At 45.1% G+C, this 27,070-nt stretch overlaps 2 protein-coding genes across 2 annotated transcripts; both read right to left on the bottom strand.

The window, feature by feature from the left end:
- Window positions 1-16,874: 16,874 nt before the first annotated feature.
- Window positions 16,875-18,488, bottom strand: LOC144216569 (histone H2B type 2-F). The gene has a single exon (XM_077745973.1). It carries the CDS (start codon window positions 17,616-17,618, stop codon window positions 17,238-17,240), a length of 381 nt encoding a protein of 126 aa, XP_077602099.1. The 5' UTR covers window positions 17,619-18,488; the 3' UTR covers window positions 16,875-17,237.
- A 23-nt stretch (window positions 18,489-18,511) lies between these two features.
- Window positions 18,512-18,934, bottom strand: LOC144216568 (histone H3-like). Its single transcript, XM_077745972.1, has one exon. The coding sequence runs from the start codon at window positions 18,932-18,934 to the stop codon at window positions 18,524-18,526; it is 411 nt and encodes a 136-aa protein (XP_077602098.1). The 3' UTR covers window positions 18,512-18,523.
- Between the last annotated feature and the right edge of the window lie 8,136 nt (window positions 18,935-27,070).

Here is a 27,070-nt window from a genome sequence, read left to right as displayed (position 1 = left end):
ACCCCCCCCCCCCCCCTTCCCCCAGAACACTCTAGCCTGAGGAACTGGGAACAGAAGCTGGGGGTGACATTCACAGACAGGTTCTCAGCCAGCAGGGCCAGCCCTCACAGGGTGGATAGAAGGGTAGGGCACGGGCTCCCCAGGGGAAGGAGATGGGGGCAGAAAGACGCGAAGACTTGCGGTGAAGCTGGAAAGGGGAGTCATCGCGGGAGCATCATGAAGTGCTTTCTCTTTCCCCTCTGCCTCGTGCTTCCTCTCCAGATTTTTCCATCTTTGTCACAATTTTTCCTCACCTGTACTCTACTGCTTAAACAACGGAGTTGATCAAATCAATGTCTTGTGTTGCTGGGTGAGGGGAGGTGGGGAACCCCGGACCCTGAGGCCTTGACCCTGCCTCTCCCAAAGATGTCACCAAAAGGTTGTCTTGTCTCAAGAAAGAATTCAAGGACACAGCACAGCGAATGAGTGATACGAACAGGAAAGTTTATTTAAGTAAAAGTGGTGTGGGAGAGAAAGAAATGTAAACCCAGCAGAAGGCAAACTGTCTCCTGCTGAGACCCCCAACCCCCAAAGTCCTACCCTTCCTGGAACACCAGCATCTCTTGTCTGAATGAAAGGGGCCATTTCAGCGCAAAGCAGGATGGGCTTGGGAGCGATGCTTTCTCCAGGGCTCCTGGGCGGGGCGGGCTCAGCTNGATCTCCCTCTGCCCGATCCTCTCTTCACTCTCCCCTGCACAGGAGCTCATCCTTAATAAACATCTGGCGCCCCAAACTCTGTCCAGCCTCTGTCCCCAGGTCCGGTCTGAGTAGTCTGTATGCCATTGTCTCCAGTCTTAGAAGGTCCATTTGTCCCAATAACATTTCTAGGGACAGATCTTTCTTAAAGTTTATTTTGAGAGGGGCACCTGCGGGGGCTCTGTCGGTTGGCCCTCCGACTTTGGCTCAGGTCATGGTCTCATGGTTCGTGGGTTCGAGCCCCACATCAGGCTCTGTGATGACAGCTCGGAGCCTGGAGCCTGCTTTGGATTCTGTGTCTCCCTCTCTCTCTGCCCCTCCCCTGCTCACACTCTGTATCTCTCTCTCAAAAATAAAAATAAACATTTAAAAAAATCTAAAAATAAATAAATGTAAAAAAAAAGGATCAGTAGAACTTTACTCAGTAATGATGAAACAGGAAAATTGCAGCACTTTGTTCTGGAGTCCCCCCCGCCATCCCCCCCACTGTCCTACATACGGATTGCTTTCCCCACTGGCCAGTGTCAGTGTGTGAACCCATGGGGATAGATGAAGGTGTTCGCGAGCTTTAGGGGAACCAAGCTCCTGACTGTCCACCTCCACGCAGGGGCTTTCCTTACACTGGGCCGCCTAGGAACACGCCCGCTGTAAATGTGTGAAGCCACTTCTGCTTTTCCACATACTCCTGCCGGCACACCCTTCACCCAGTTTGCAAAAGAAAGGCATCATTCTTACCCATCCCAAATCATGATTCAGTGCCTCGGGATTAAAAAAAAAATTCTCTGTTTAGCAGAGACAAAGGCCCTATAGACCAGTGGTTAGTTTCTGTGTCTCTCTCATACTTAAAGGTATTAAAGACAAAGCCATGTATTAGAAATAAATATGCTGGCCCATGTCGAGATGTCCTGAATCTCGGAATACGGTAAGAGACATAAAGCAGAATTGATGACAGTTTTCATGCAAAGACCTTGCCTCTTCTTTATTATTAAAAAAAAAAAAAAAAAAAAGTTTTGGCTCTTGAGGGAGAGTCCTGAGCAAAGAACAGTGTAAGACACAGTGTGCCTGTGTCGAGACACAGACCCATGGACGCCTCTACGCCTGATCCACTCCTCTGGGAGTCGGGCTGTGTACCCGGCTGGCACACGTTCAGTCACAGGCAACATCTAACTCTGAGCATTGAAGCCAACAGAGTTTGGTCACTTATTCGTGCTACACCAAGGTCAGACGAGAAGTCTGATCAACGTGGTGCTAGCAGGAACACAGTCAACGGTTGTGCCAGAGCTCAAAGCACGGGGCCATCCTGCACCAGGAAGGCAATGCCCTGGCCGGGAGGGGACACACACCACCTCCACCTCACTGGTCAGAACTGCTTGCTAAGCTCCATTCAACCACAAAGAGGATGCATGACTCTACCGTAAACACGAGGCAAAAAGCTGGAAACGTTGCGCAAACAGCACAGACGCTTGCAAACAAGGTAAGAGCTGTAAAAAAGTACACTGGGGGGGGGGAAGGGGGGCACCTGGGTGGCTCAGTTGGTTAATCGTCCAACTTCAGCTCATGTCCAGTTCACGGTTCAAGCCCCACTCGGGCTCAGTGCTGACAGCTCAGAGCCTGGAGCCTGCTTCTGATCCCATCTCTCCCACGCTCTCTGCCCCTCCTCCGCTTGCAGTCTTTCTCTCTCTCAAAAATAAACTTTAAAAATTAAAAAAAAAAATACGCTAGGAATTATCAGCTGGCTTTAAAGAGCAGTTGCCCCGCATTTTCAGTATTCTAAGTAAAGGGCAAGGGGTGAGATCTCATCCGACCGATGTAGTGTTTCTCAGTGGCACAGTCGGCCTGATTACAAACAGATGACACCTTTTACCTCTAAGCCATCAACATTACAGCTCCTAGAAAGCTGGTTTTAGATCTTCTTGAACAATGTCGAATTTTTTTTGTTAAGCTTTACAAAAACAAACCAAAAAAAGCCAAAAAAGTACTGCACACTGTTAAGTTCCCGGTTTGCATTTTCACTTGGTGGCACATCAGCTTGTGTCACTCATCAGTCATTTCCTGTTCCCAACTGTCATGTGTTAGTAGATTCTACTGTAAATCAGCTACGTAACGGGCACGAGTCCACCCTTTTTAAGCTCTTCATCTAACGAAGGGCTAGAACCCGCGCCTGAGTGGACAGACCGAGGCAGGAGCGGCGGCACCACGCGGAGGCGGCGGGCCGCTGGCTCCACCCTGTGGCCACCTGCGCACACTGCTCCCGTGGCTCTCCGGCCGCTTTCGGCAACTCACCACCCCCTCCGCCCCCAAGACCTGGTGCGAGATCTCAGCTTCCCCAGACCCGCAAGGGCAAGAACGGACTCCAGGGTAGCGACGGGTACAGGAGAGCAAGGAGTCGTGTGTGTCCGATTCGCCCTCGTACCCAGAGGAGCACCCAACTTGTGGGCGGCACCCCAAGCAAGTACTTGCTTGCTCGGGGCCGGCAGATGTAAGAACCGGGTTCTCGCCCGGGCCCGCGCGGCAGCTGCAGAAAGTTCGGCGGGAAACCGAACGGTGGGGACGGCCGGACGGCTTCCTGGAACTGCGTAGCTGATAAACTCCGGGGTCGAAGCGACGCGCCAGCTCAGGGACTTGGCCGTGGCGCCACCGCGCGGAGCGGAGGACCGGGAGGGAGACCGCGGGAAGGGGACCCGCGCTGACCTGTCCCGAGACCCAGGAATAAGGTGGCTGGGGCAGATGGCTGCCAAGAAGGAGCAGGTGGGGAGTGAATGGGTGACCGCTGATCGGTCAAACACGGATGACTATCCTGCTGCTTCCGCCACCAGCGGAGAACCAGCTGGGCGGTGGGCAGTGAGACCCCAGGTTCTTCCAGGGCTGCTCTGAAATGCACTCGGGGACCATGGGGCATCACCCAAAGGCCTGGTCTAGCCTGGATCCCTAGTGCTTACCCTGGAGGGTGATGTAGCTGGAAGGGGGGGAGGGGAGGAAGGGCGTTCCTTCATAGCTCGCAGACTCTGCACGGACGGTACCCGAGGGCCGGCTGGACCCACAAAGGCTTCATCCAAGCAGCTCTGGGGCACATCGTAAAATCCCCAGGGCTTACTTACAGAGCTAAGGAGGACACCCCAGAGGAGACCGTTATAGAGAACAGGCTGCTGCTTGTGAGGAGGGTGGTCAGTTGGAGGTCGTTTCTCATCTTCCAGGTTCCATAAGGAAAGCCCTAAGCTCCTTGAGCTTCTACAGGAGTTCAGACCCATTCCAGAACACTCCAGAGTGTTCCTAGATTGAGAAGGAAGGACTGGTTTGAGGCAAAACGGGGAGATTTGGGTCCTGGCTGATGTGAGAAACAAAGGCAAAGGAAGAAACTTTCCTCATAACCTACAGCCCATTGGCAAGTCCTTGAGGCAGGCAGAGTGACCTTCCTCTAGAAGCTCAACTGCCTTGATGTTCATACTTGGCTAAGGGCAAAAGGCAATCTTAGCTTAACCTTATCCCAACCTCCAGGATCCTGTAAGTCTCCCTTAGCATATAAACATTCCGTTGGAAACTTCCTTTATCTCTACTCCCCCCCAACCCCCCAGATACATGTTAGCGATCATCCTCCAAGCATATGGCCTCCTGACACATCTGAAGGGTCTTATGACTAAGGTTTTGTTGAAAGTAATAAATGAGCTTTTCTTAACAATAGTTAGCCCCCCAGGTCCTGGAATCCTTGCTTCCAAAATTCCTTAAAGACTTACGCTACCCCTAACCCTCTTGCAACTTGAGAGTATATAATCAGCCACTCCTCACAACCTCATGCAGCTCTTTCTGCACGAGTCGTGTCCTCATGCTTTAATGAAACTATCTTTTTGCACTGAAGAGGTCTCCAGAATTCTTTCTTCACCTTTCGCTCTGAACCCCAACATTTCCACATCACTTGCTACCACACTGGGGAGAAACCCTAGAGCCTTCTGGACTTAGGACTCTCCCCGCCCCTCATCCTGGAAGGCAAAGATAGCCAGACCTGCCTGGAAACCAGATGGAATGAAGGAGGGATGGCTGGCAATTGGCCAGAAGGGGTTCAACAGTCCTCACTGCTACCAGGCCAGTAAGAGATAGACCCCAAGGGCAGTAAGGGCTGGACAATAGTGGAAGCAAGAAAACCAGCTAGGAATTCAGGTGAAAGCTAATGGCAGTTTGGATTTACAGGGAGCAGTGAAGGTGTTGAGAAGTGCTCACATTTGGAATATATTTTGTAGGAAGTGCCAGAAAAAAAAAGGCTTACTGATTGATTCTATGTAGGGAATGTGGGGGAAAAGAGGAGTCACAAAGACTAGATTTGAGCAATAAACTGATTCCATTGACTGGGATCAGGAGGGAAATAGCAAGTTGATGTAAGAGAGGAGAGAAGAGTAGCAAGAAGCAAAAGTTCTGTATTGGACATATAAAGATTCCTATTTGATGTTTAAGTATAACTGTTGAAAATTCAATGGAGGGGGCACCTGGTGGCTCAGTCTGTTAGGCGTCTGACTTCGGCTCAGGTCATGATCTCACAGTTTGTGGGTTCGAGCCCTGCATTGGGCTCTGTGCTGATGGCTAGCTTGGACCCTGGAGCCTGCTTCGGATTCTGTGTCTCCTCTCTCTGACTTTCGCCTACTCGCTTTCTCTCTCTCTCTCTCTCAGAAATAAATAAAACATTAAAATTTTTTTTAAAAAGGAAAAAGAAATTTCAATGGAATGTGAATGGCACTCAAAGAACAATCCGGGGAGATAAAAAAAATTTTAGAATCATCATATATATGTTATATTGAGAGCCATGGGATTAGAAAAGACAATGTAAGCAGAAAGTACAGATAGAAATTAGAAAAGGGTCTAAGGCTGAACCCTGGGGTGTATCAAATCTTCAAAGAGGTGGCAGCAAAGGATATTGACAAGGAATAGCTACTGAGATGGAGAAAAACAGAGAAGAAAGTGTCTCAAGAAAGAAAGAGTGATAAACTGTTTCAAATTCTCCTGAGACTATTGTTGGATCTGGAGTGGGATTGCATTATGTAGACTTGGGGGGTAAGGGTGAGGGAGAGATACTGATATCATTACAATACTGACTTTACCAGTGCACCTGGGTGGCTCAGTTGGTTAAGCATCTGACTCATGGTTTTGGCTCAGGTCATGATCTCACAGTTCTTGAGTTCAAGCCCCACGTCGGGCTCTGTGCTGACAGTGTGAATTCTGCTTGGGGATTCTCTCTCTCCCCCTCTCTCTTTGCTCTAGTCTCTCTTTCTCTCTCTCTCTCCCCCTCTCAAGATAAAACTTAAAAAAATTACTTTTCCAATCCATGAACATGGTATAACTCTCCATTTATTTATATCCTTGTTAATATCTCTCAACAGGGGGCCTAGGTGGCTTGGTTAGCTAAGCGTCTGACTCTTGATTTCGACTCAGGTCAGGATCTCACAGTTTGTGGGTTCAAGCCTAGAGTTGGGCTCTGTGCTGATGCCTCAGGGCCTGCTTGGGATTCTCTCCCCACTTCTTCTTTCTTCCTCTTTTTGCCCTTCCCATGCTCTCTCTCAAAATAAATAAAGTTAAAAAAAAATCCCTGTCAACAACGTTATGATTCTCTCCCTAGAAGTCTTCTTCATCTTTTCATTAGATTTATTCCTAGGTTTTTCATTTTCGTAAGTTATTGTATATGGTATTGCTAGAATCTTAAGAAGTGATCATTACCAGCCTCACAGCTACAATAGTATAAAAACTGAAAAGATCCTACCAGAACTATATACTAAGCTTGGCAATGGAAAGCAGGATGTTAAAAAAGAAATTCTAGTAAGTTGAAAATCTAGGCCTCCGTAAGGTCTTTTAGGTACAGACTTCCTTGCTCGCGCACCCTGGCAGTCAATGAGAGCCAATTGATCGTTTTCTGCCTTTACTTTATTCCTTATCTCTTGGTTTGTTTCCAATTGGGGGGGGTCAATACCCCTAAAGGGTTAGCAGCTCATCTTTCTGCCCTCGCCATTTTGTCTCTATATCCCACACGTATATATTCCTTTGTAACTCCTCCACTTAGGAATAAATTGTGGAGGTGCTTGAGTGGTTCAGTCGGTTAAACCATCCGACTTGAGCTCAGGTCATGATTTCACAGTTTGTGGGTTTGAGCCCCACGTCAGGCTCTGTGCTGACAGCTCAGAGCCTGGAGCCTGCTTCAGATTCTGTGTCTCCCTCTCTCTCTGCCCCACCCCCCCCTCAAAAACAAACAAACATTTAAAAAAATATATTGTGGAGAGGGAGCATATGCTAAAGGGAAAGTTTCCCAAGCATAAGCGAGTTAATGGAGATAGAAAATATCTAAGGAAGACTATAAATAACTGGCTTATGCATTCTGGAGAAATAAACTCCCCAAATGTGGTTCTCCCTGAGAAGATCCTTTTGAGGAAATCATGACATGCTCTCCAGTGAAACAGCTCTGGACTCTGAAGATCATTTCTTCTGAAAGGGCAGGAAAAGGCCTTATTTGCAACAGGTTTATAAGTACCATTTCTTTTTTAGAAAATATTCATTTCCTAACTTCAATTCAATCACATCTTGGAATTTCACAGCCTTTGGGCACAATAAACTAGAATTCAAATCTTAATCCTGCACCTAGTAGCTCCTCGAATTGCAGCTTCTTAACCCAATTACCTCTCATTCCACTTTGAAATCTATATTATGGCCTCATAGTGTCTAACTTTTATGGATTAACTTTATTTACCAAATAGTCTCTTTTTATTTGCTTCGTAGGGGTTATATCGCTTAATCTTAATAGTATCTGTTTCCGTCACTGCCTCATAATATTAGCAGTTGGGTTTTTATCTTTTTCCATTATCTCGATCAGTTTCTGTAAGTATTATCTCTTCCCTCAGGGTTTAGTAAAACTCTTTGGACCTGGTGCTGTTTCTAAGAGTAGGTCTTTGCCCTCTTTCCAGTTTCTTCTACAACTATTTTTATTCATTCTTCCTTTCTTAGGGCAACTTAGATCACTTGTATTAAAAATCTAATACTTTGCATTTGCAAGTATATGTCTCAAAATACACACACCACTTAAAATATCTGCTGTATCTAATGGTGCTGATATACTGGTGTACTTTTCCTCTTTCAATATTAAATTACCAAAGGGTTAACCCTTTAATCTTCTTTCAAAGAACTAGATTTTGGCTTTATTGATTCTATTTTGGGGAAGTGGGGATGTACGATCAATTCTGTTCACTTCTGCCTTTTTAAAAAAATTTTAATGTTTTTAAATTTATTTTTGAGAGAGAGACAGAGCATGAGTGGGGGAGGGACAGGGACACACACACACACACACACAGAATCTGAAACAGGCCCCAGGCTCTAAGTTGTCAGCACAGAGCCCGACGCAGGGGTTGAACTCAGAGACAATGAGATCATGACCTAGGCTGAAGTCGGATGCTCAACCAACTGAGCCACCCAGCTGCTCCTATTCATTTTTGCTTTTATCCTAACTTAGTCCTCTACTCAGGTTTTGTTGTCCTGTTATTAACTTTTAAGGTAAAAGCTTACTTGGTTATTTCTAATCGTGCTCATTTTCTCATAAATGGATTTTAAAGCTCTGAATTTTCTTCTGACCTCTTCATTTAAGTTTTAATATATAGTGCTCTCTTTGTTTATTATAATTGGATACTAAAAAATATATCATTTTTACTTTTATATCCTCTTTAGTCCATGTGCTTTTCCCAACAGTATAGATCAAGAAGAATATTTTTAGTTATGTCTTTGCATTATGATTAGTGAATGTGTCCCCTATGGTTTCAACTTTTTTTTTTCCTTTTTTTAATTAAAAATTTTTTTAACATGTATTTATTATTGAGAGACCGAGCATGAGCAGAGGAGGGTCAGAGAGAAGGGGAGACACAGAATCTGAAGCAGGCTCTAGGCTATGAGCACAGAGCCTGATGAGGGGCTCGAACCCACAAACCACAAGGTCATGACCTGAGCCAAAGTCAGCTACTATCCAACTGAGCCACCCAGGCGCCCCAGTTTCAACTTTCTCAACACTTGTTAAGGTTTTGTCATCTCCCATGTGGTCAGTTTTTATCCGTATCAGTGTGACTTCAAAACGTACGTTTTCTACTTTGGGTACAAGATGGGGTGGGTATAAGTATAGCTATGACTAATCTTGTTAACTGTATTCTTCAAATCCTCTGTGTCCTCAACAAGTTTTAGCCCACTTGATCTGCCAATTCCGGAGACTCTGCTTCTTCCCACTATAAATGATTTGCATATACTCATCCAAAGATTTATCTGTTATGCCCCCTTCCGGCCTAAACACACCCCACAATCATGATACTGTGAAATACATTTATTTTCCTCAGAAAATGAAAAGTTTCTTACCTTTTTTGCTCAAGACCAAGGACTGAAATTCAAGCGGTACCTTGGCTAACTCTCCTGCTAATCCCCAAACTGTCTACTCTACACATACTTGCTGTTTCTGGGGAAACCGAGGAATAATTTAGGAATAAGTTCTATTGCCCAGCCCCTTGATAGTAATGTGAAGAAACTTATGAACAAAAGAATTCAAACACTTAAAAAGATATCAGAGGAAGAGTCACCTAAAAAGACACTTGAATAAGCAAAATAATTTTTCTTAAATGTTCACAGTGCAGCAAGCAGAGCAGTGAAGAAGCCCAAGGAAACAAGGGTGTGTTCACTTGCTGGAAGTACCTGTGGTTGATAGATATACAAATTAGTCAGTATAATATGCCTTTCTCCTGCTCATTATTCTACATATTACAATATGGGTTTTGAGTCCAGATATGCCAAACTACATGAAACACATCTTCAGAAAGAAATTCAAGTAGTTTAAGGCCCAATCCTTATATTAAGAACACTGAACAATGTTTGCCCAGAGTTATATCTGTGGTATGTCTGAAGTCTCTCATAATCCCTCTTGGCCTAAAGATTTTTCCTTCGGTGCATTTGAAAATTAGAATCCAGGACCCCTGGGTGGCTCAGTAGGTTAAACATCTGACTTCAACTCAGGTCACGATCTCGTAGTCTGCGAGTTTGAGCCCCACGTCAGGCTCTGTGCTGACAGCTCAGAGCCTGGATCCTGCTTCAGATTCTGTCTCTCCCTCTCTCTCTCCCCCTCCCTCTCTCTCTCTCTCCCAAAAATAAAAACATTTTTAAAAATTTCCCAAATATTTGCATATTCTCCTTTTGGTTATAAGGTGTGTCCTTCTCTGTGCTGCCTAATAGCATGCTCTACATCATTTTTATTCACTTGGCTTGCTCCTGTGTTAAATTCTTGAAATTCAGAACTTTCAACTCTGAAATCAGAAATAAGGAGGAGGTATTAAGTGAAAGTATTCCATTTTTCTTGAAAGCATTGATGGGAAGTACTGTGAACATCATCTGATTTTAAAAAAAGGTATTTGCCAGATAGTATAGGTCTTTATAGTGCACTAGTAACAGTAACTAGTAACACGATAAATAAGGTTGTTTTCTAATTCTTTTTTTTCCTTTCTTTTTTCCTATCAGGACACACCAGATACTTGAAGGTCCTATAGAATCAAAGGCCCGACAAGTAAATTGTTGAATGGCCTTTCTGTATTATGATTTAGAAAAAGAAGTTCTTGGGGCACCTGGGTGGCTCAGTTGGTTAAGTGTCCGACTCTTGGTTTTGACTCAGGTCATGATCTCACAGTTTCGGGGATTTGAACCCCACATCAAGCTCCAAGCTAGTAGTGCGGAGACTGGGATTCTCTCCCTCTCTCTCTTTCTGCCCCTCCCCTGCTCACGCTGTCTCTGCCTCTCTCAAAATAAAGAACTTTAAAAAGAAAGAAAGAAAAAGAAGTTCTTATTGCTCCAACACAAGATACTTAAGGAGGGGACTCTCAAATCACTAGAAATCTCTTAAAGGAACGCTTTTTAGGAAGGGGAGGGATTCTGGAGGTACAATGGTATTTATGCAGCAAGTGCCTACCTAACCGGACTCATAATGAGAGAAACACTGGTCAAATATTCACCGTGTTCTAGCCACTCAGTACTAAGTGCATACAATATGTGATCTCATTCAGTCTTCATAACAAGCCTAGAAGGTTCCGTTATTTTTCTCATTTCCCAGAGGAAGGAATTGAGGTTCAAAAGAGTACAGAAACTTTCCCAAGGTCATCTAGCTCTTAGGTGGGGGAAACCGGGACTCACTGCTGATGCTCATCACCACTACAAGACCCAGCCTTTTCAGCTGGTATCTTTGACTTTATTATAATCAGTGTACCATGTGATGTGGGGTCCGTGGCTAGAGACCAGAGGGTGGACTGTGACATGATCAGGAATATTTGGTCTCTGCCCCGATTCCCGATACAGAGCTCCTAAAACTCTCGTACTTTTCTGGATCTGATCTTTGACCCAGGTTCTTGACACAGAGCTCCTAAATCTCTTGGAATGTCCTGGATAATGTTCTCGTGAGATGGCTTTTGGTGGACTCCCGGGTAGCTTCAGGGTGGAGGCTGGTACCAGAAAGGCCAAGCTAGGATTAGAAGCTTGGAACTTTTAGCCTTCCCCCACCCCGCATCCTCGAGGGAGAAGGAGGAGTGGAGATTGAGCCGATGATCTGTCATGTCTACTTGATAAAGCCTCCATAAAAATCCCTAAACTATAGGGTTCAGAAAGCTTCTGGGTTGGTGAACACATCCACATTTCAAGAAAGAGACCACCACACTCCACAGAGACCCTTCTAGACCTGGCCCTAGGTACATCTTTTCCTTTCCTGTAGCCTTTACAAGAAACCGGTAAAGATGTTTCCCAGAGTTCTGCGAGCTATTGTAACAATTTAGCAAATGTGATGAGGGGGTGGTGGGAACCCCGGGTTTGTAGCCCAACGTGACAGAAGTGTGGGTAACCTGGGAAGCCCCTAGCGTGATTGCTGTCTGACGGGGGAGAGGGGCCAGTCTTATGGACCCGAGCCCTTAATCTGTGGCATCTGTGCTAAATCCAAGTAGAATTGCTTGGTGTGGAAAACCCACACATTCGGTGGTCAGAAGTACTGAGAGGAGCAGAGGAAACAAAAGCTTCCTCCCACCCTGTTACCGCTTCTGAACTAGTAGAGGTTAGCGTAAATATCCAACAACTTACACTGTGAAACTTCTAAACAGCCCTGGAGCTCTGACTTCCCTTTCAGACTACTTCTGCCTCATCAATCCACTCATCCCACAAATATTCATGGAGCACCCACTGTATTCCAGATACAGTCCTAGGTGGTAGGGATATAAAAATAAAAAGTACTTGCCTTCGCAGGACATACTCTAGGAAGGGAAGAGGAGTCAGACAATGGGCCAGAGCACAGCCTGAATTACTGTAACAAATCTTGAAAAAAAAACAAACAGTGGCTTAAAGAAGATACAAGCTTATCTCTCACGTCATTGTCCAGAGCTCGTAGAGCAGTTCAGAGCGGTTTGGCTGTCCTTATCACATGATTTGGGCTTCAGGGTCCAAAGTGGTTGCCACAGTGCCTGGTATCACATTTGCGACCAAGCCAGAGGAGAGGGAACAAAGTCAGTGCATACTTATTCTTTCTTAGGGTACAAACTTGAAATAATATAGATCCCTCCCATTCGCAACTCACTGGCCCAGAACTTTGTCTTACAGACAACCCTAGATACAAGAGAAGGTGGTAAATAGCCTTTAATTGAGAAGCCATGCGCTCAGCACAGAGTTATAGCAAGCAGAAAAGAGTAGTTTTAAGAGGGGGGGGGGACACGCCTGGGTGGCTCACTTGGTTGAGCATTGGACTTTGGCTCAGGTCATGACCTCGTGGTTTGTGAGTTCGAGCCCCACATGGGGCTCACTGCTGTCAGCCCCTCGGCACAGAGCCCATTTCAGGTCCTCTGTCCCCCCTCTCTGCCCCTCCCCTGCTCGTGCTCTCCAAAAATGTAAACACTTTAAAAAACAAAGAATAGTTTTTATGGGCAGTAGGCTCTGATTCAGTAATAAAGAAACCCATTAGTATTCAGATGATACACGGAAGAAAATTAAGCAAGGTAGGGGAATAAAGAGTATTATGAAGTTGGAGAAGGAGGGCTTATCTTACATAAGCCGGTCAAGGAAGTCTTTGAGCAGAAACCTAAAAAACATGAGGAGCCAGTCACATAACTATCTGGGGGGACAGCCTTCCCAGAAGAGGAAATGGCAAGCAAAGGGCCCGGAGATAGGAGGGTCTGGGTGTATCCCAGTAAGAAGAGAGAGACCAGGGAGATGCAGTGGAGCAGACTAAAGGGAGAGGGGGNGGGGGGTGGGCAGGAAGGGGGGAACGGGGAACAGGAATTCGGATGGGGAGGAGACCATGGTAGGAACAGGAGCTGACTCCTGTCTCAAGAAGTTTACTCTGGCTATTTTGTGGACAGCAGAGAGGGTAGATGGCAAACGCAAGGAGCCCAGTCAGAAGGCAGCTGTGCAAGCGTCAAGGTATGGTTGGAGACTGGACACGTTTTGAGTCAACGCTATTTTCTGCTAAATCATGGGTGATCGAGGAAAGGCTGGTTATCACTTGCCCTATTATCGTCAACCCCGGGAAGAGAAAATTCCCAGAGGATCCTTAATATATTGGTTACAAATATTACAGCTGAACCTCCCTGGAAAGGAAGGTGCCGATATATCCCCATCACCTACACAAGGCAGGACCTGGCACGCAGAAGCTATCCTCATGGAACTTTCCTGAACCTTCTAGCCAGACGTAACCTATCCTCCTTAATTCATAACGTTTCCTTCTTCCCCCTCTTTTGGGAACAACGTGTAGTGCCTTGAATTGTAATTATCTGTATACTGATGTAATCCCCTCTAGTAAAAGGATTTACATCTGGTTATCCATCTCATTGCCTTGCTAACATTTTATGTTTGGTATGGAGATTTGATTACACATGAAAACACAACCCTGCTTTTACTTTTCAAAGGTTTGATGTTGACAGTGCAGGATCTGCACTTGATCTTAGCCAAAAGGCCGAGAAGCGAGGACAGTACAGGATCTGGAATGTTTTATCAAGTTTCCTATCTTTGCCAAATCATAGGATGGTTCAGCTATAGTTACAAAGTGTGGAAATAATCTTCAGTAAATTCTAGTAATTCCCCCCCCGGCAAGACAGTCTTGTTCCTTCTATGTCAAAGATGGACATTCTTTGGAGAGGTCTGGCTGGTTCAGTCAGAAGAGCATAGGACTCTTGATCTTGGGAGTTTGAGCCCTACGTGGGGTATAGATTACTTTAAAAAAAAAAATAGATTGACATCCTCTGATAATGCCTACTTCGTGCCCCCCCAAATGAGATCACATAACTTATTTCCCATCTTTTGCCCTGTGTTTAAATTATAGTCATCCAAATTTAAATGTGTTGACTCTTAGGTCACTTTTAGGAAATGCATCCAGTCTTAAAATGAGGTATTTGTCTAAAATTATGGCAAGATTAAATTGCCATCTTCTTAAGTTTATATAGATACCACAATCCATTCACCAATTCTTAAAATGATGAACTACCCCCTTTTTTTTTTTTTTAACTTTTATTTTTGAGAGAGAGACACACAGAGTGGAGTTGGGGCAGAGAGAGAGGGAGACACAGAATCTGAAGCAGGCTCCAGGCTCTGAGCTGTCAGCACAGAGCCTGACAGGAGGCTTGAACTCATGAACCGTGAGATCAGACCCTTAATGGACTGACTAGCTAAGCTTAATGACATTTGACCTGACCCAGACCGAGCCTGCTTCTACATCTGCAATGCTCACTGGATCTGATATTTCATCTTCTGGCATGCATTTCCCTCATTCCAGTTTACAAGTCTGGAAAAGCAACACCTAAATGAGGCTGAAAAGGCTCCAGTCTTAATCCTGTTGTTCTGGCTACACAGATACATTGGATGATGGGAGGGTGTCACGTGCAGTACTCTCTGCCCCTCTTAGGAGTTTTTAATCTCCAGCTATTCTTTTAACTGGGTCAGTAATTATCACGAAAAACGGTTTCAGGTTAAAGGAGCAAGAAAAATCAGGAAAAAGTAGAGAAAAAAACCTTACATGAACTTACCACCTTCAGATCCATTTTCTGGTGTCCCATGGTCTGGGCAGTCAGTCAACAAACTTTCATTGAGATGCTATTTTATAATAGGCACTGGAACAGCCTTCATTGGAGATCCCAAGAAGGATTTTTTTAAAAGGAAATAGACTCGGTCTTCAAATAGAAGACCAACACGAGAAAATGAAAAAACAAGGAAAAAGAAATTAAGGAACAAGGCTACACAGCTCGCAAAGCTACACTTCATTACAAGTTCATCATGCAATGAACAAAGCCTTAAGCACTGCATGGAAAGGGACTTCCTGTGAGCTAGAATGGTATGGGAAGGCTTCAAGGAGGGAGATTCGAGGAAGATTTTAAAGACCTGTGGGCCCCTGGGTGCTTCAGTCAGTTAAGTGTCTGACTTTGGCTCAGGCCATGATCTCACAGTCTGGGAGTTCGAGCCCCGCGTCGGGCTCTGTGCTGTCAGCTCAGAGCCTGAAGCCTGCTTCGGATTCTGTGTCTCCCTCTCTGCGTCTTTCTCCCCTGCCTCAAAAATAATTTTAAAAGATTTTTTTTTAAGCTTAAAGAACTGCCAGGTTGACAAGATTTGAGTAGTTGAGAGGGCAACGGAATACAGACCACATAACAAAAGCACAAAGAGAACTTAAGAGGCCCAATCAGGACAGTGGGTCCAGCATTTTGGCTATGCTAGAGAGCTGAGGAAAATGAACAGTTGAAGAAGGGACGTTTTGGCCAGATGGCAGAAGGCCTTTAGTTTCAGGATAAGGAGTTGGGGCTTAATCCTTTAGTCCTGAGTAATTCGTGATAGCTTTTGATGAGATGAGTCTATTGATAACGCCTTAACTTCAAAAGACCGTGAAAAACATGGTTGATAGTCCTCTGGGAGAAGAGAATCCTGGCACTCCAGGATCCTAGGAGAGGAGACCAGATAGGGTCCGATGGTTTGAGAAAACAGACCAACCATAAAATGTGCTGCATAGTGATTTCCTTTCTTTCACTGGGAAATTAAAATTCTCATTGAGTCATTCCTCTCGCCAGGGAAAATGACTCAGAACATCTTCATTTTCCAGTGAAAGAAAGAAATCATACACAGCCCATTTATGTAACTTTAATTGGATATAAATTTGAGCTCTTACATTATAAATTTCATTTGAAGCACCAACTTGTCAATTCCTTAACATTGATTAGTGACTTAATTTCAAAGCTTGATAAATCAACTTGAAGCTAAGAATTTTCCTTTTACCTTAAAGGTAGGTTTTACTGGGTAAAACTTCACCAGCCTGTCAGGGTTGGTCTTCGGTTATGCAAGTTTTGAACTAAGGGATTTTCAGAAAGTCCTCTTATATACTAACTGTGGCCATTTGCACCTTCACCTTTTAAAATTAATGCATCTGAGAACACTAAAAACCTCCCCAGTTCCCCACCTCCAACCGATCAGGAAACTCAAGGAGAGGCACCTGGGAGTATTTAGCAAGCAGCCAAGGGATTCTTCTAGGCAGGAAATTTTGTTACAGAAGCCAAGGTCCTTGCCCTGGAGATCATTTTCCTGTGGAGGAGACTAAGCAATCACAGTAAGCCTGTGTTCTAGCTCAGTTTCACCAAAAACAAGAACATCGGCTAGGTGGTTGGGCTGAGGGAAGGTTTGACCCAAATGAGAAGGAAATCCTGACCGAAGGGAAGTCTGAAGGTTTGGTCTAACCAAGGACCGAGGTTACAGACCAGACGAATTCTTGGCTGCTGAAGTCCTGTGCATTATGCTAGGTTTCCCAGCATCCCTGGCCTTTACCCACTAGACGCCAGTTGGCATTCCTCCGAAGAATTTTGTTTCTAGATAGGACAAAATATCCCATGGGGGGGGAGGGGGGGGCACAAAAATCAGTACCTGGCCAAGGCACTGGGCTAAAAGTAAGTTAGGGGAGGATTACTAGTTCATAACTACGTGGGCCAACAGACTAAAGCAGACTTTATTGGAGACTGTTTAGGACAATCGTTGGAAACATTTGTTACAGATTAGGACACGAAGACAGTGGGGCAGAGAGCTATCTGTAGCTAAGAAATACCAGCTCACCTTAAGTTTCGTGTTGACCTACAGACTAAGAGTTAAGCAGAACAGTACCCGCCCCCCCCAAAAAAACCCAACCCAGCACTGTACTTGGCTGGTTTACTTGGTTACCTGGAACTCAGTTTCCACTGACAATTTTAGAACTAGGGAGACCATTTTGAGGACTAATTTTTACCAGCAAGAATCTCGCCACTAGGGGGACACGCTATAGGAAATTCCAGGTTTTAACAATCAGGGCAGGCTTGATCGCGGTCGTTAACATAAATCCATGACCAAATACTTGAGACCACGGAACCTCCCAACCCAAGAGCCAACCTAACATTTGGACTAGTGTTCACAGCCGCTTTCTGTGACAAATTAAGTGGCTCTGAAAAGAGCCGTTGGGGTAAAAGTAGCTGTTCTACTGCGTCCTTTGCACGCCCTTACTTCGAGCTGGTGTACTTGGTGACGGCCTTGGTGCCCTCGGACACGGCGTGCTTGGCCAGCTCGCCAGGCAGCAGCAGGCGCACAGCCGTCTGGATCTCCCGGGACGTGATGGTGGAGCGCTTGTTGTAATGCGCCAGGCGGGAGGCCTCGCCGGCGATGCGCTCGAAGATGTCGTTGACGAACGAGTTCATGATGCCCATGGCCTTAGACGAGATGCCGGTGTCTGGATGAACCTGCTTCAACACCTTATACACGTACACGGAATAACTCTCCTTACGACTACGCTTGCGCTTCTTGCCGTCCTTCTTCTGCACTTTCGTGACAGCTTTCTTAGAACCCTTCTTGGGAGCAGGAGCCGACTTCGCTGGATCAGGCATCTTTGCTGGAAGAAACGCCACACACGCAAAACGATCCGGACTACATTCAAGCGGCTTGGTTACGCACTACTTATAGAGCCTGTATGCAAATGAAGGCTCGCACAGGACTGCATTTTTATTGGTTAATTTCCAACAGTGCCGTCATAGAGGGGTGGAGTCTATGTAAATAATAGCTTCTGCTCGCGCTCCCTTAGTGGCTCTCAGAACAAATATCTTCTTAGCCAATCGAAAGGCCTCATTTAAGATTAACCAGTTAATTACGCAAAAGTATGGGTTCACCTGTTTGGGGTGTTTGGGGATGGTTATCACTTTTCAGTTGTAGACGTGCGTACGGAAGGTTATCTGAAGCGCCTGCTAGGGACAACTTTCTCTTCTTTTTGCATCGCTTTACGTCCTACACTTTGTGGAAGTTTTGTTTTGCCTTTGGTTTTTGGAGCAATAACATCTCAAAAATTCCCCATTTACTTCAAATTCCTATTCCGGTTTGCACCGCCTGTATCATGCAATAGGGTGGATCTAGACGCTAGATCCATACAAATCTAAACCAGGAAGACTTTTAAACCAGTACTTGCGTCCGGCTTAGTCCTCGTTAACTGTAAAATCGTTTGAAAACCGATTCCCATCCCAGCAGTTATCACAAGCCCACGTGACGGCCTTCCCCCTTAGTTTCTGTATACCGATTTGTGCTAACATCTTGTACTAGTAGCATGTAACGTTACAAACGACTTGGTAGGGTCGAGTCCAGGTTTTTAGTACCCACCACGTACGAGCTTTCCCTCCACCCCCGACACCGGCGCACAACAGCGGACCCACACCAGGTTTAAGAAGCCGATACAGCTGCTCCTCGTGAAAACATGGGTGGCTCTGAAAAGAGCCTTTAAATGGTCCACTTAGGAACGCAGGCCTTAAGCCCGCTCCCCGCGAATGCGGCGAGCCAGCTGGATGTCCTTGGGCATGATGGTGACGCGCTTGGCGTGGATGGCGCACAGGTTCGTGTCCTCGAACAGCCCCACCAGGTAGGCCTCGCTCGCCTCCTGCAGCGCCATCACAGCCGAGCTCTGGAAGCGCAGGTCCGTCTTGAAGTCCTGCGCGATCTCGCCCCCCAGCCGCTGGAACGGCAGCTTGCGGATCAGCAGCTCGGTGGACTTCTGGTAGCGCCGGATCTCGCGCAGGGCCACCGTGCCCGGCCGGTAGCGGTGCGGCTTCTTGACGCCGCCCGTGGCCGGCGCGCTCTTGCGGGCCGCCTTGGTGGCCAGCTGCTTGCGCGGGGCCTTGCCGCCGGTCGACTTGCGGGCGGTCTGCTTCGTGCGGGCCATGATGTCTTTTTAGCTTTACTCAGAAAGTCTTAGGCAGTCTTATTTATAGATCTAGCCTCCCCTTGATTGGGCCAGAAGGGTTAGGACCTTCCAGACTTGCGATCTCATTGGTTAGATTTCAATCCGTTTTTCCTCGGCTAGAAGACTGTAATGCTAATCTCTTTCCCTTATTACTTCACCTTTCCGTACTTTTCTGTAATCCTCAATCACAGATGTTTTTCTTTTTAGACCTTTCCTTTAAAGTGAGGTCACTTTTGTAAGAGCAGGTTTTAAAGTGCTTTTGCAAGCTGGGGATTCAGGTTCCTTCGAAATGAAAGCACGCCTTCCCATGAACTAGGTTTCAGCCTACATTTCCAGGTAAGAGTTGCTGTGACTGCAACAGCGTAGCTAACATTTATTTTGCGCCTCAGCCTGTGCTCAGCGCGTTGGTTGCATTACAGTACGACAGACTCAACAAAACAATAGGTAGTTGAAAGAACCAAAAACTGAATTTACCTTGACCCAACTTCGGAACTACGCCAAAGCCCTTTGCTGATCACTACCAACTTGCAAGGTAGAGCCTTGAGATTCCGCCTTCCTTTAACCTTTTCGCCTTGGAATGCCGTTGCTTCCCCTCAATGGCCAATTAGGTCCAGGAGAGCAAACCCTTCTAAGTCTGGGAATATGAACACAGAATCGTCACTTTCTCCTTTACAAGAGTGAATAGTTTCTAAATAGTCAATTTGCTGGTCGGTCAGATGAAAAGCTAAAATTAAGTTTCAAAGTAAACACGTTATTCGTGGATTACGGAGTTGCTAACATATTTTCTTCAATTGAGTAGTTTCATCGGAAAGTTTCACCTAACAGTTTCATCCTTTTTATTCTCTATAGAGAAATTGAAGATCCTCTGCTTTTCAGTTGTTTCATTTGCTATGTAGTATTGCTCGGGAAATTGTATGCCCTGAAGCAAGCGGTGTAAGGTTACCGCTTAACATCGTGAATAGCTAATATAAACCTTGTAATCATATGCTTATTCTCTTGAAAAAGCATTGCATCCAAGCCTTTTAATAACTCACATCTGTGAACAAAATCAAGCCCAAAGAAGCTTAAAACTTACTTTATGGTGTCCATATGAATGATCATCTTCCTGCTGAAGGCAAGTCGTTTTGAGGGGATTTCCCGAACACTAAACAGCCTAGAAACTTTGTATCTGCAAGAGTCCCCATGAGCAGCACAATCTTCTTCGCTAGGGAGACCTAAGACACCTTGCAAAAGTGTAACTCATGTGAACAACTGTTACCCCTTCCTGTGGTTGTTTTGTAATAAGGACTAATATATAGAGAGCACTACTCAGTGTTAAAAATTCTTCTACATACACTACTTCATTTAATCCCAACTCTGTGAAATAGATGTTACTTTCCTCACTTTACAGATAAGGAAACAGAGTCTCAGAGAAATTATGGCTTGTCCTAGACAGGTAACAAAGCCTGCGTAATATTATTCTAAAGCAAAAGAATGAAATTATAACGGATTTCCAGTCTCATCAGCCTTGGGGTACATTTTAAAGTAATGAAGAATTTTCCCATCATGCCATTAAATGACTCAATGTTTCTCAAACTTCTCCACTGAACTATTCCCATTAGANCCTCCTGGCCCTGGTATTCATTTAAATAAGAAAAAGATTTCCAAGCAGTTGTTGGGGAGGAAAATCTTTGCCCTATGCCTCAAGGTTTTGTGGATGGTCTATGAATTAAATTGACATGAGACAGATAAACAGGAGACAATCATATAAGAATATGAGGCCCCCAGGCAGTTGAGGCTTACATGCCATCCATAGCTAACAAGGGGGTAGAGGTCTGGGACTGTAAGGGAAGGAAGATAATTACAAGAAGATGAAAATGAGTGAATGTTTGGTAAACAAAAGTTTGCTGGGCCATATAGGAACAATGGAGCATAGAAAGGAATTTTAGCAAATAGATTTTGCTAAATTCCTCCCTTTCTGTTATACCAAGTTCATATTACACAGTAGTTGTCTATGGTGATAGCTCCCTTCCTAGATCACGTCCTCCATCTAAATTCTCCTAAGCAGTTGGGAGAGAGGCAAAAAGAAAAACTTCTTGAGTCTTCTGCTTCTTAAAAATAAATGCACATCCCAAAGAAACATATTTCAGGGTTGTAAAATTTTGCTCCCCTACAATGTATATTCAGATAGAATCCAACAGTGATGGGATGTATTTTATCTCTGATACAAAGAAGAAAATGTCAAGTCTTCCTCTGGCGATTCTCAGAATAGAACAATCTGTTATTTATAGCTGCCAAGGGTAGATGCCCCCAAGATGGGCCACTTTGGCATGAAGATGATTTCAAGTTAAAAAGCGATCAAAACCCAGTAGATTCAGGAAAAGCCTGAAAACCTTCCCCACAACTACCTGAAAAGGATTTATTTAAGAGAAAGAAATATTTTAATTTTAAAATATGTTTATTTTTGAGAGGGAGAAAGGGGGCAGGGGCAGAAAAAGGAGAGAGAATCTAAGCCGTTAGTGCAGAGCCTGACACAGGACTTGAACTCACAGATCCTGAGATCATGCCCCAAGCTGAAGTCGGAGGCTTAACCACCTGACCCACCCAGACTCCCCTGAGAAGAATCTAGATGGAAGATCTACTCCAGGACAAGAGCTATCATCATAGATAACTACATTATACTACGGACTTAGTACGGTAGACCCAGGAGGAACCTAGCAAGAGCTGTTGGATCAGTCTTGAATGTCACATTGTTCCTGAGTGGCCCAGCAAAATTTGTTTACCAAAGGTGGACTCTTTTTCATCTCACTGTGAATTGCATTTCCTTCTTTTAAAGTCCCAAGCCCCTCCCCCTTCTCTTTAGTTCAGGGCGACATATATATTTCATCTTAGCTGTCTTTGGAATTTCCATGTCCGTGTGGCTTCCCTGTACATACAAAATTAAATTTTATTTTCTCCTGTTAATCTGTCTCCTGTCAGAGTAGAAGGTAGGTCTGGGTACAAGGACCTTGAAGGGGACAGGAAATTCTTGCTCCCCAACACTTGGAAGTCCCCCAAACAACAGAATTCAGATCCACTGTTGTTTGATTCCACCTAGTCTCCACATTGGACAATGGAGTGATTCCAGTGAGTGTTCTCGGCTCACAACTCCATCAGAAGTTCATTGCCACGCAGAAGAGCCTGGGCTTTGCTGCAGCTGTGGGAACAGGGGGGTTCTTCTTCTCCTACTGATATCTCTGAAGTTTCATTCACCAGAAATAATAAGAATCTGCAGTTTCCAGAGTGAGCTCTGAAGTTTCATTATGTAGTACTGAGAAAGAGGGGAAATAGCGTAAGGAACTTAAAGTTTGCCACCAGAGAGGGACCTGGGGTCCCAGTCGTTTAAGTGTCCGACTTCGGCTCAGGTAATGATCTCACAGTTCGAGGGTTCACACCCCATGTCAGGCTCTGTGCTGACAGCTCAGAGCCTGGAGCCTGCTTTGGAGTCTGTGTCTCCCTCTCTCTTTGCCCCTCCCCCGCTTGTGTGTGCTCACGCTCTCTCTCTCAAAAATAAAAATAACTGAAATTTGCCACAGGAGATAAACATGTAAAAGAAAAACATAACGTTTTGTGTGTGCCTCTGTTTGCTTTTATTTTTTTTTACTTTTTTATTTTTTTTTAATGTTTTTTATTTATTTATTTATTTCTAGGAGAGAGAGAGAGAGAGAGAGAGAGACAGCATGAGCAGGGGAGGGTCAGAGAGAGAGGGAACGACAGACTCTGAAACAGGCTCCAAGCTCTGAGCTGGCAGTCAGCATAAAGCCCGACGCGGGGCTCGAACCCACGAACCGCGAGATCATGACCTAAGCTTATGTCGGACGCTTAACCGACTAAGCCACCCAGGCGCCCCTGTGTTTGCTTTTAATACAAAAGTAATGGACTAAATTAAAATGTTTCAAGAAAACAGTTTGTGTTTAGTCTTTGACTGCAAGCGCCCCCAGGGGTTGAAGTACCCTCAGGATGAGACTGAATCTTTGGTTTGTGGACTGGGCAGCCTGTGTGCCTGATTTCCTTTCATCTTTTTTAAAAGTTTGTATTTAATTTTATTTATTTATTTTGAAAGCGAGCACAAGTGGGTGAGGGGCAGAGAGAGAGGGGGACAGAGGATCCGAAGCAGGCTCTGCACTGACACACTGACAGCAGAGAGCCCAACGAGGGGCTCGAACCCACAAACCATCAGATCTACCACCTGAGCCGAAGTTGGACGCTCAACCACCCAGGCGCCCCTCGTTTTTATTTCTTAATTTTAAGCCCAGTGTAGTTAACATACAATGTTATATTAGCTTCTGGTACACAGTACTGTGATTCCACACTTCTGTATATCACTCAGTGCTCATCACGATAAGTGTACTCAGTCCCCATTGCCTGTCTCACCCTCCCTCACCCACCTCCCCTCTGGTAACCACAGTATGTTCTATAGGTGAGGGTCTGTTTTTGGTTTGTCTCTCTCTCTTTTTTTTCCTCTTTGTACAGTTTTTTAAAGTTTATTTTGAGAGAGAGAGAGAGGCGTATGTGTGCTCGAGTGTGCAGGAGAGTGGGCAAGGGGCAGAGAGAAAGAGAGAGAGAGGGAGAGAGAGAGAATCACAAGCAGGCCCCACACCAGCAGCATGGGGTCCAATTGGAGGCTCAAACTCACGAACAGTGAGACCACGACCTGAGCCGAAACCAAGAGTCGGCGCTTCCCTATCTGAGCCACCCAGGTACACCTCTCTGCGCATTTGCTCTGTTTCCTAAATTCCACATATGAATGAAATGATTTTCTTTCATCTTAAGAGGCCAATACCCAGGACCAAATCCAGAAGTCATGGGATTTTGAGCTCCTTTCCTTACCCCATTCTGAGATAAACTCAGTCCCTCAACACCTTGCTCATTGGATAAAACCTTCCCCTTTTTACCTTAACACTCCTGCTTATACTATACAGTGAAGGGCAGCATAGGGGAGGGAAAAGTTTTTCTCAGTTCTCTTGGGGTCCCTGGCTGGGTCTGAAAATCAAACCAACAAAGACAGAATAACGGAAGAGCACACAGCTTTACTTAATGTAGGTTTTATGGGACACAGGAGCCCTCACAAGGAAATGAAGACCCAAAGAAACAGATCTGAGGTGTGATGAAGTGCGGGCACTCGTGTAGAATAGAGTAGGTTAAAGAGTCTGAGATAATTTAATAAACCAGGGGAAGCAGCGAGGCCTGTTTGTTAAGATTCTTCTGTACGTCCCTTTGTCTTTAAAGATAAAGATGCTCCTTGGGGCGCCTGGGTGGCTTAGTCGGTTAAGCATCCGACTTTCGCTTGGGTCATGATCTCGCGGTTCATGGGTTCGAGCCCCGCGTCGGGCTCTGTGCTGAATGACAGCTCAGAGCCTGGAGCCTGTTTCAGTCTGTGACTCCTCTCTCTCTGACCCTCCCCTGCTCACACTGTCTCTCTCTCTCTCCTAGAAATAAATAAAACATTAAAAAAAATTAAAAAAAAAATAAAGATAAAGATGCTCCTTTGCTCCTTATCTATCCCTCTAATCATATAGAGAAGGCACAAGAGGCTTTTTATGACTCGTTTCAGGGAAGGAGGCTTGGGGAGAGGGTCAGAGTGACCTTCCTACTTATGTCCTTTTCTCAAAATTTCTCCAACCTAAAACATTCAATATCTTAACATGCCATGTTTTGGGGCAGCATGTCCCGAACCCCATCAGTGACAGAATAGGCCGCCCCTAAATTATGCCGCTTCGGCATAAGGATTATTTTGAGCCAAAAGTACTCGAAAAACAGCAGGTGCGAGAAGTGTGCTCTGACCTCCATTTCCTTCTTGAAAACAGGAGATAACCCCCCACCCCCATGGAAGATGTCTCCCTCCACCCAGAGGAAAACAACATTGTTTTCACCAAGGACAGGCAGCTGATGCCAAGGGAAATCGGTAGAAACCAACCTTGTTACGCTAAGCCTTATCTTTCCTCTTTTTCCACCAGGAACCTCCCTGGCTGAAGCCCTTCCATCTTGGGACATTTTCACAATTTACTACTCTCGGTCCAATTCAGTATATAAGTCGTCAACTCTAACTGCTTCTTTGGGTCTTCATTTCCTTGTGAGTGCTTGCAGGTCACATAAAACTTCCAGTAAATATATTTGTATGTTCATCTGTCTTGTGCCAACTTAAGTATCAGGCCCAGCCAGAAACTCTAAGAGGGACGAGGTAAATTTTGCCTCCTCTACAGAAGATTTCAGTTTGCAGGAGTTCAGAACATACCACTTTGGGATACTAATTATTTTTGAGCTGAAGTTACTTGGGAAACAACAGATAGAGGAAGGCTCTCTGACCCTGCCCCCCCCCTTTTTTACCTAGAAACAGCTCATAAAATTTCCCATGAGAAAGGTACCGTCCAGTACCAGGAGGAGAACATTCTTATCACCAGAGACCGGGAGTCAATGCCGAAATGGATCTGTACAAACAAATAACCCTTCACTTCCATTAGTTTCCACCATCTATGTCCCGGTCACTGTCCCACAACTTCCTGTCTCCAGCCCAAGCCTCCGGTCTTGTCATAGTCCCAGAATTTATTGTTCCTTGTTTTCAAAAGTATATCTAACCTTCTGGGCCTAACAGCCTTTTCAGGTCTTCACTTTTCCTTCTGACGACTCCTGTGTCCACATAAAAATATTAAAATTTGTATTTTTTTTTCCTTTTTGGTCAGCCTTACATGAGCTTAATTCCTGGGTCCAGCCATAGGCTCTAAGAGGGCGAAGGAAGCTTATACAACCTCTGGCTTATTCCCAGTGGAAAGCTGTAGGCTCAAGTAACATGTTCGCAGTGTTTTAGAGTGATACAGATGAAAAATAGTTTTATTCCATTAACCAGTCTCATGAGATTTAAGCTACATAGTGCAAGGATTTTAAAGGTTAGAGTTATTTATTTTCAATAGAAATGACTTGTTTTTTAAATTTAAAAAAAATTTTTTCTTACATGTTTGATTTTATATTTGAGAGAGAGAGAAAGCATGAGCAGGGGAGGGACAGAGAGATGGAGAAAGAATCTGAAGCTCCGGGATCCGAGCTGTCGGCACAGAGCCCAATGCCAGGCAGGAACTCATGAACGATGCATGAGATCATGACCTGAGCCCAAGTGGGTTGCTTAACAGACTGAGCCACACAGGTGCCCCTGTTCTGTTGTTTTTTTTTTTAAATGTTCAGGCTGCAGATGTTAGCATGACACTCTTTGATTTATGGGGAAAATCAGAACAGAATGCTCACAACTCAACTAATATACAGCCTGTCTGGGGGGAAAAAAAGAGGAAAAAGGGCTATTTTAAAAATGTGTCTTCTTTCTCAACATTTCTTTCATTTAATTTTTGTAACCAACATCTATTGTGAATCCCAGGGTGCTGGTTTAGGCAAGGGATGCCTGGTGGAACCATTCAATGAGCAGAGAACAAAGTTTACGGCTGGGGAAGAAGGAGTATGAATTCCCTGACGCCCATTAGAGTCATACCCTGGAGCTTTGTAGTTTAATTATTTTGAGATTTCCAAGTTTAAAACTACTAAAGAACAACCAGGAGGAGCTATATGCCTTGAGCCTGGAAGTCTGGATAAAAATATAGGAACTGGATTGAATAGCATATAGAAGATAACTGGAGCCGGAAGAGAGATGAAAACGGGCATGTAAGATTTCTTAAGATAGGGGCGCCTGGGGGCTCAGTCAGCAAAGCATCCAACTCTTCATGTTGGCTCAGGCCATGATCTCCAGATTGGTGAGATGGAGGCCCCACTTCCGGCTCTGCGCTGGCAGCGCTGAGCCTGCTTGGGATTGTCTCTCTCTGGCTCTCTGCCCATGTCTTACTGGGACATGCGCGCTCTCTCTCTCTCAAAATAAAGTGAAAAAATAAAAATAAAAAAAAATTCTTAAGATAAGAAACACTCCTCAAGCGGGGGGGATTCTTTCTGATGCAGAAACCACATCTTCTGGTGGATTCTCCGACAGAAGGCCTTGGTAAAGCAGCGAACATGCCTTCAGTAAAGGACCCCTGTCAATTTCATAGGGCAGTTTCCGGTAATGACTTTCAAAAAGGAGATTCCCCCCCCCCCCCCCAAAAACAAATTCAGCAAAATTTTGCG

Source organism: Crocuta crocuta, unplaced genomic scaffold (assembly GCF_008692635.1).
Source record: "Crocuta crocuta isolate KB4526 unplaced genomic scaffold, BGI_CrCroc_1.0 scaffold941, whole genome shotgun sequence".
Taxonomy (NCBI): Eukaryota; Metazoa; Chordata; class Mammalia; order Carnivora; family Hyaenidae; genus Crocuta; species Crocuta crocuta.
Note: the sequence above shows the minus strand (reverse complement) of the source record. Positions and strands in the feature narration are given on the sequence as shown.

What these genes read in the sequence shown, in the direction of transcription:
- LOC144216569 (XM_077745973.1), bottom strand. Translation starts at nt 17,618, where the DNA reads ATGCCTGATCCAGCGAAGTCGGCTCCTGCTCCCAAGAAGGGTTCTAAG.
- LOC144216568 (XM_077745972.1), bottom strand. Translation starts at nt 18,934, where the DNA reads ATGGCCCGCACGAAGCAGACCGCCCGCAAGTCGACCGGCGGCAAGGCC.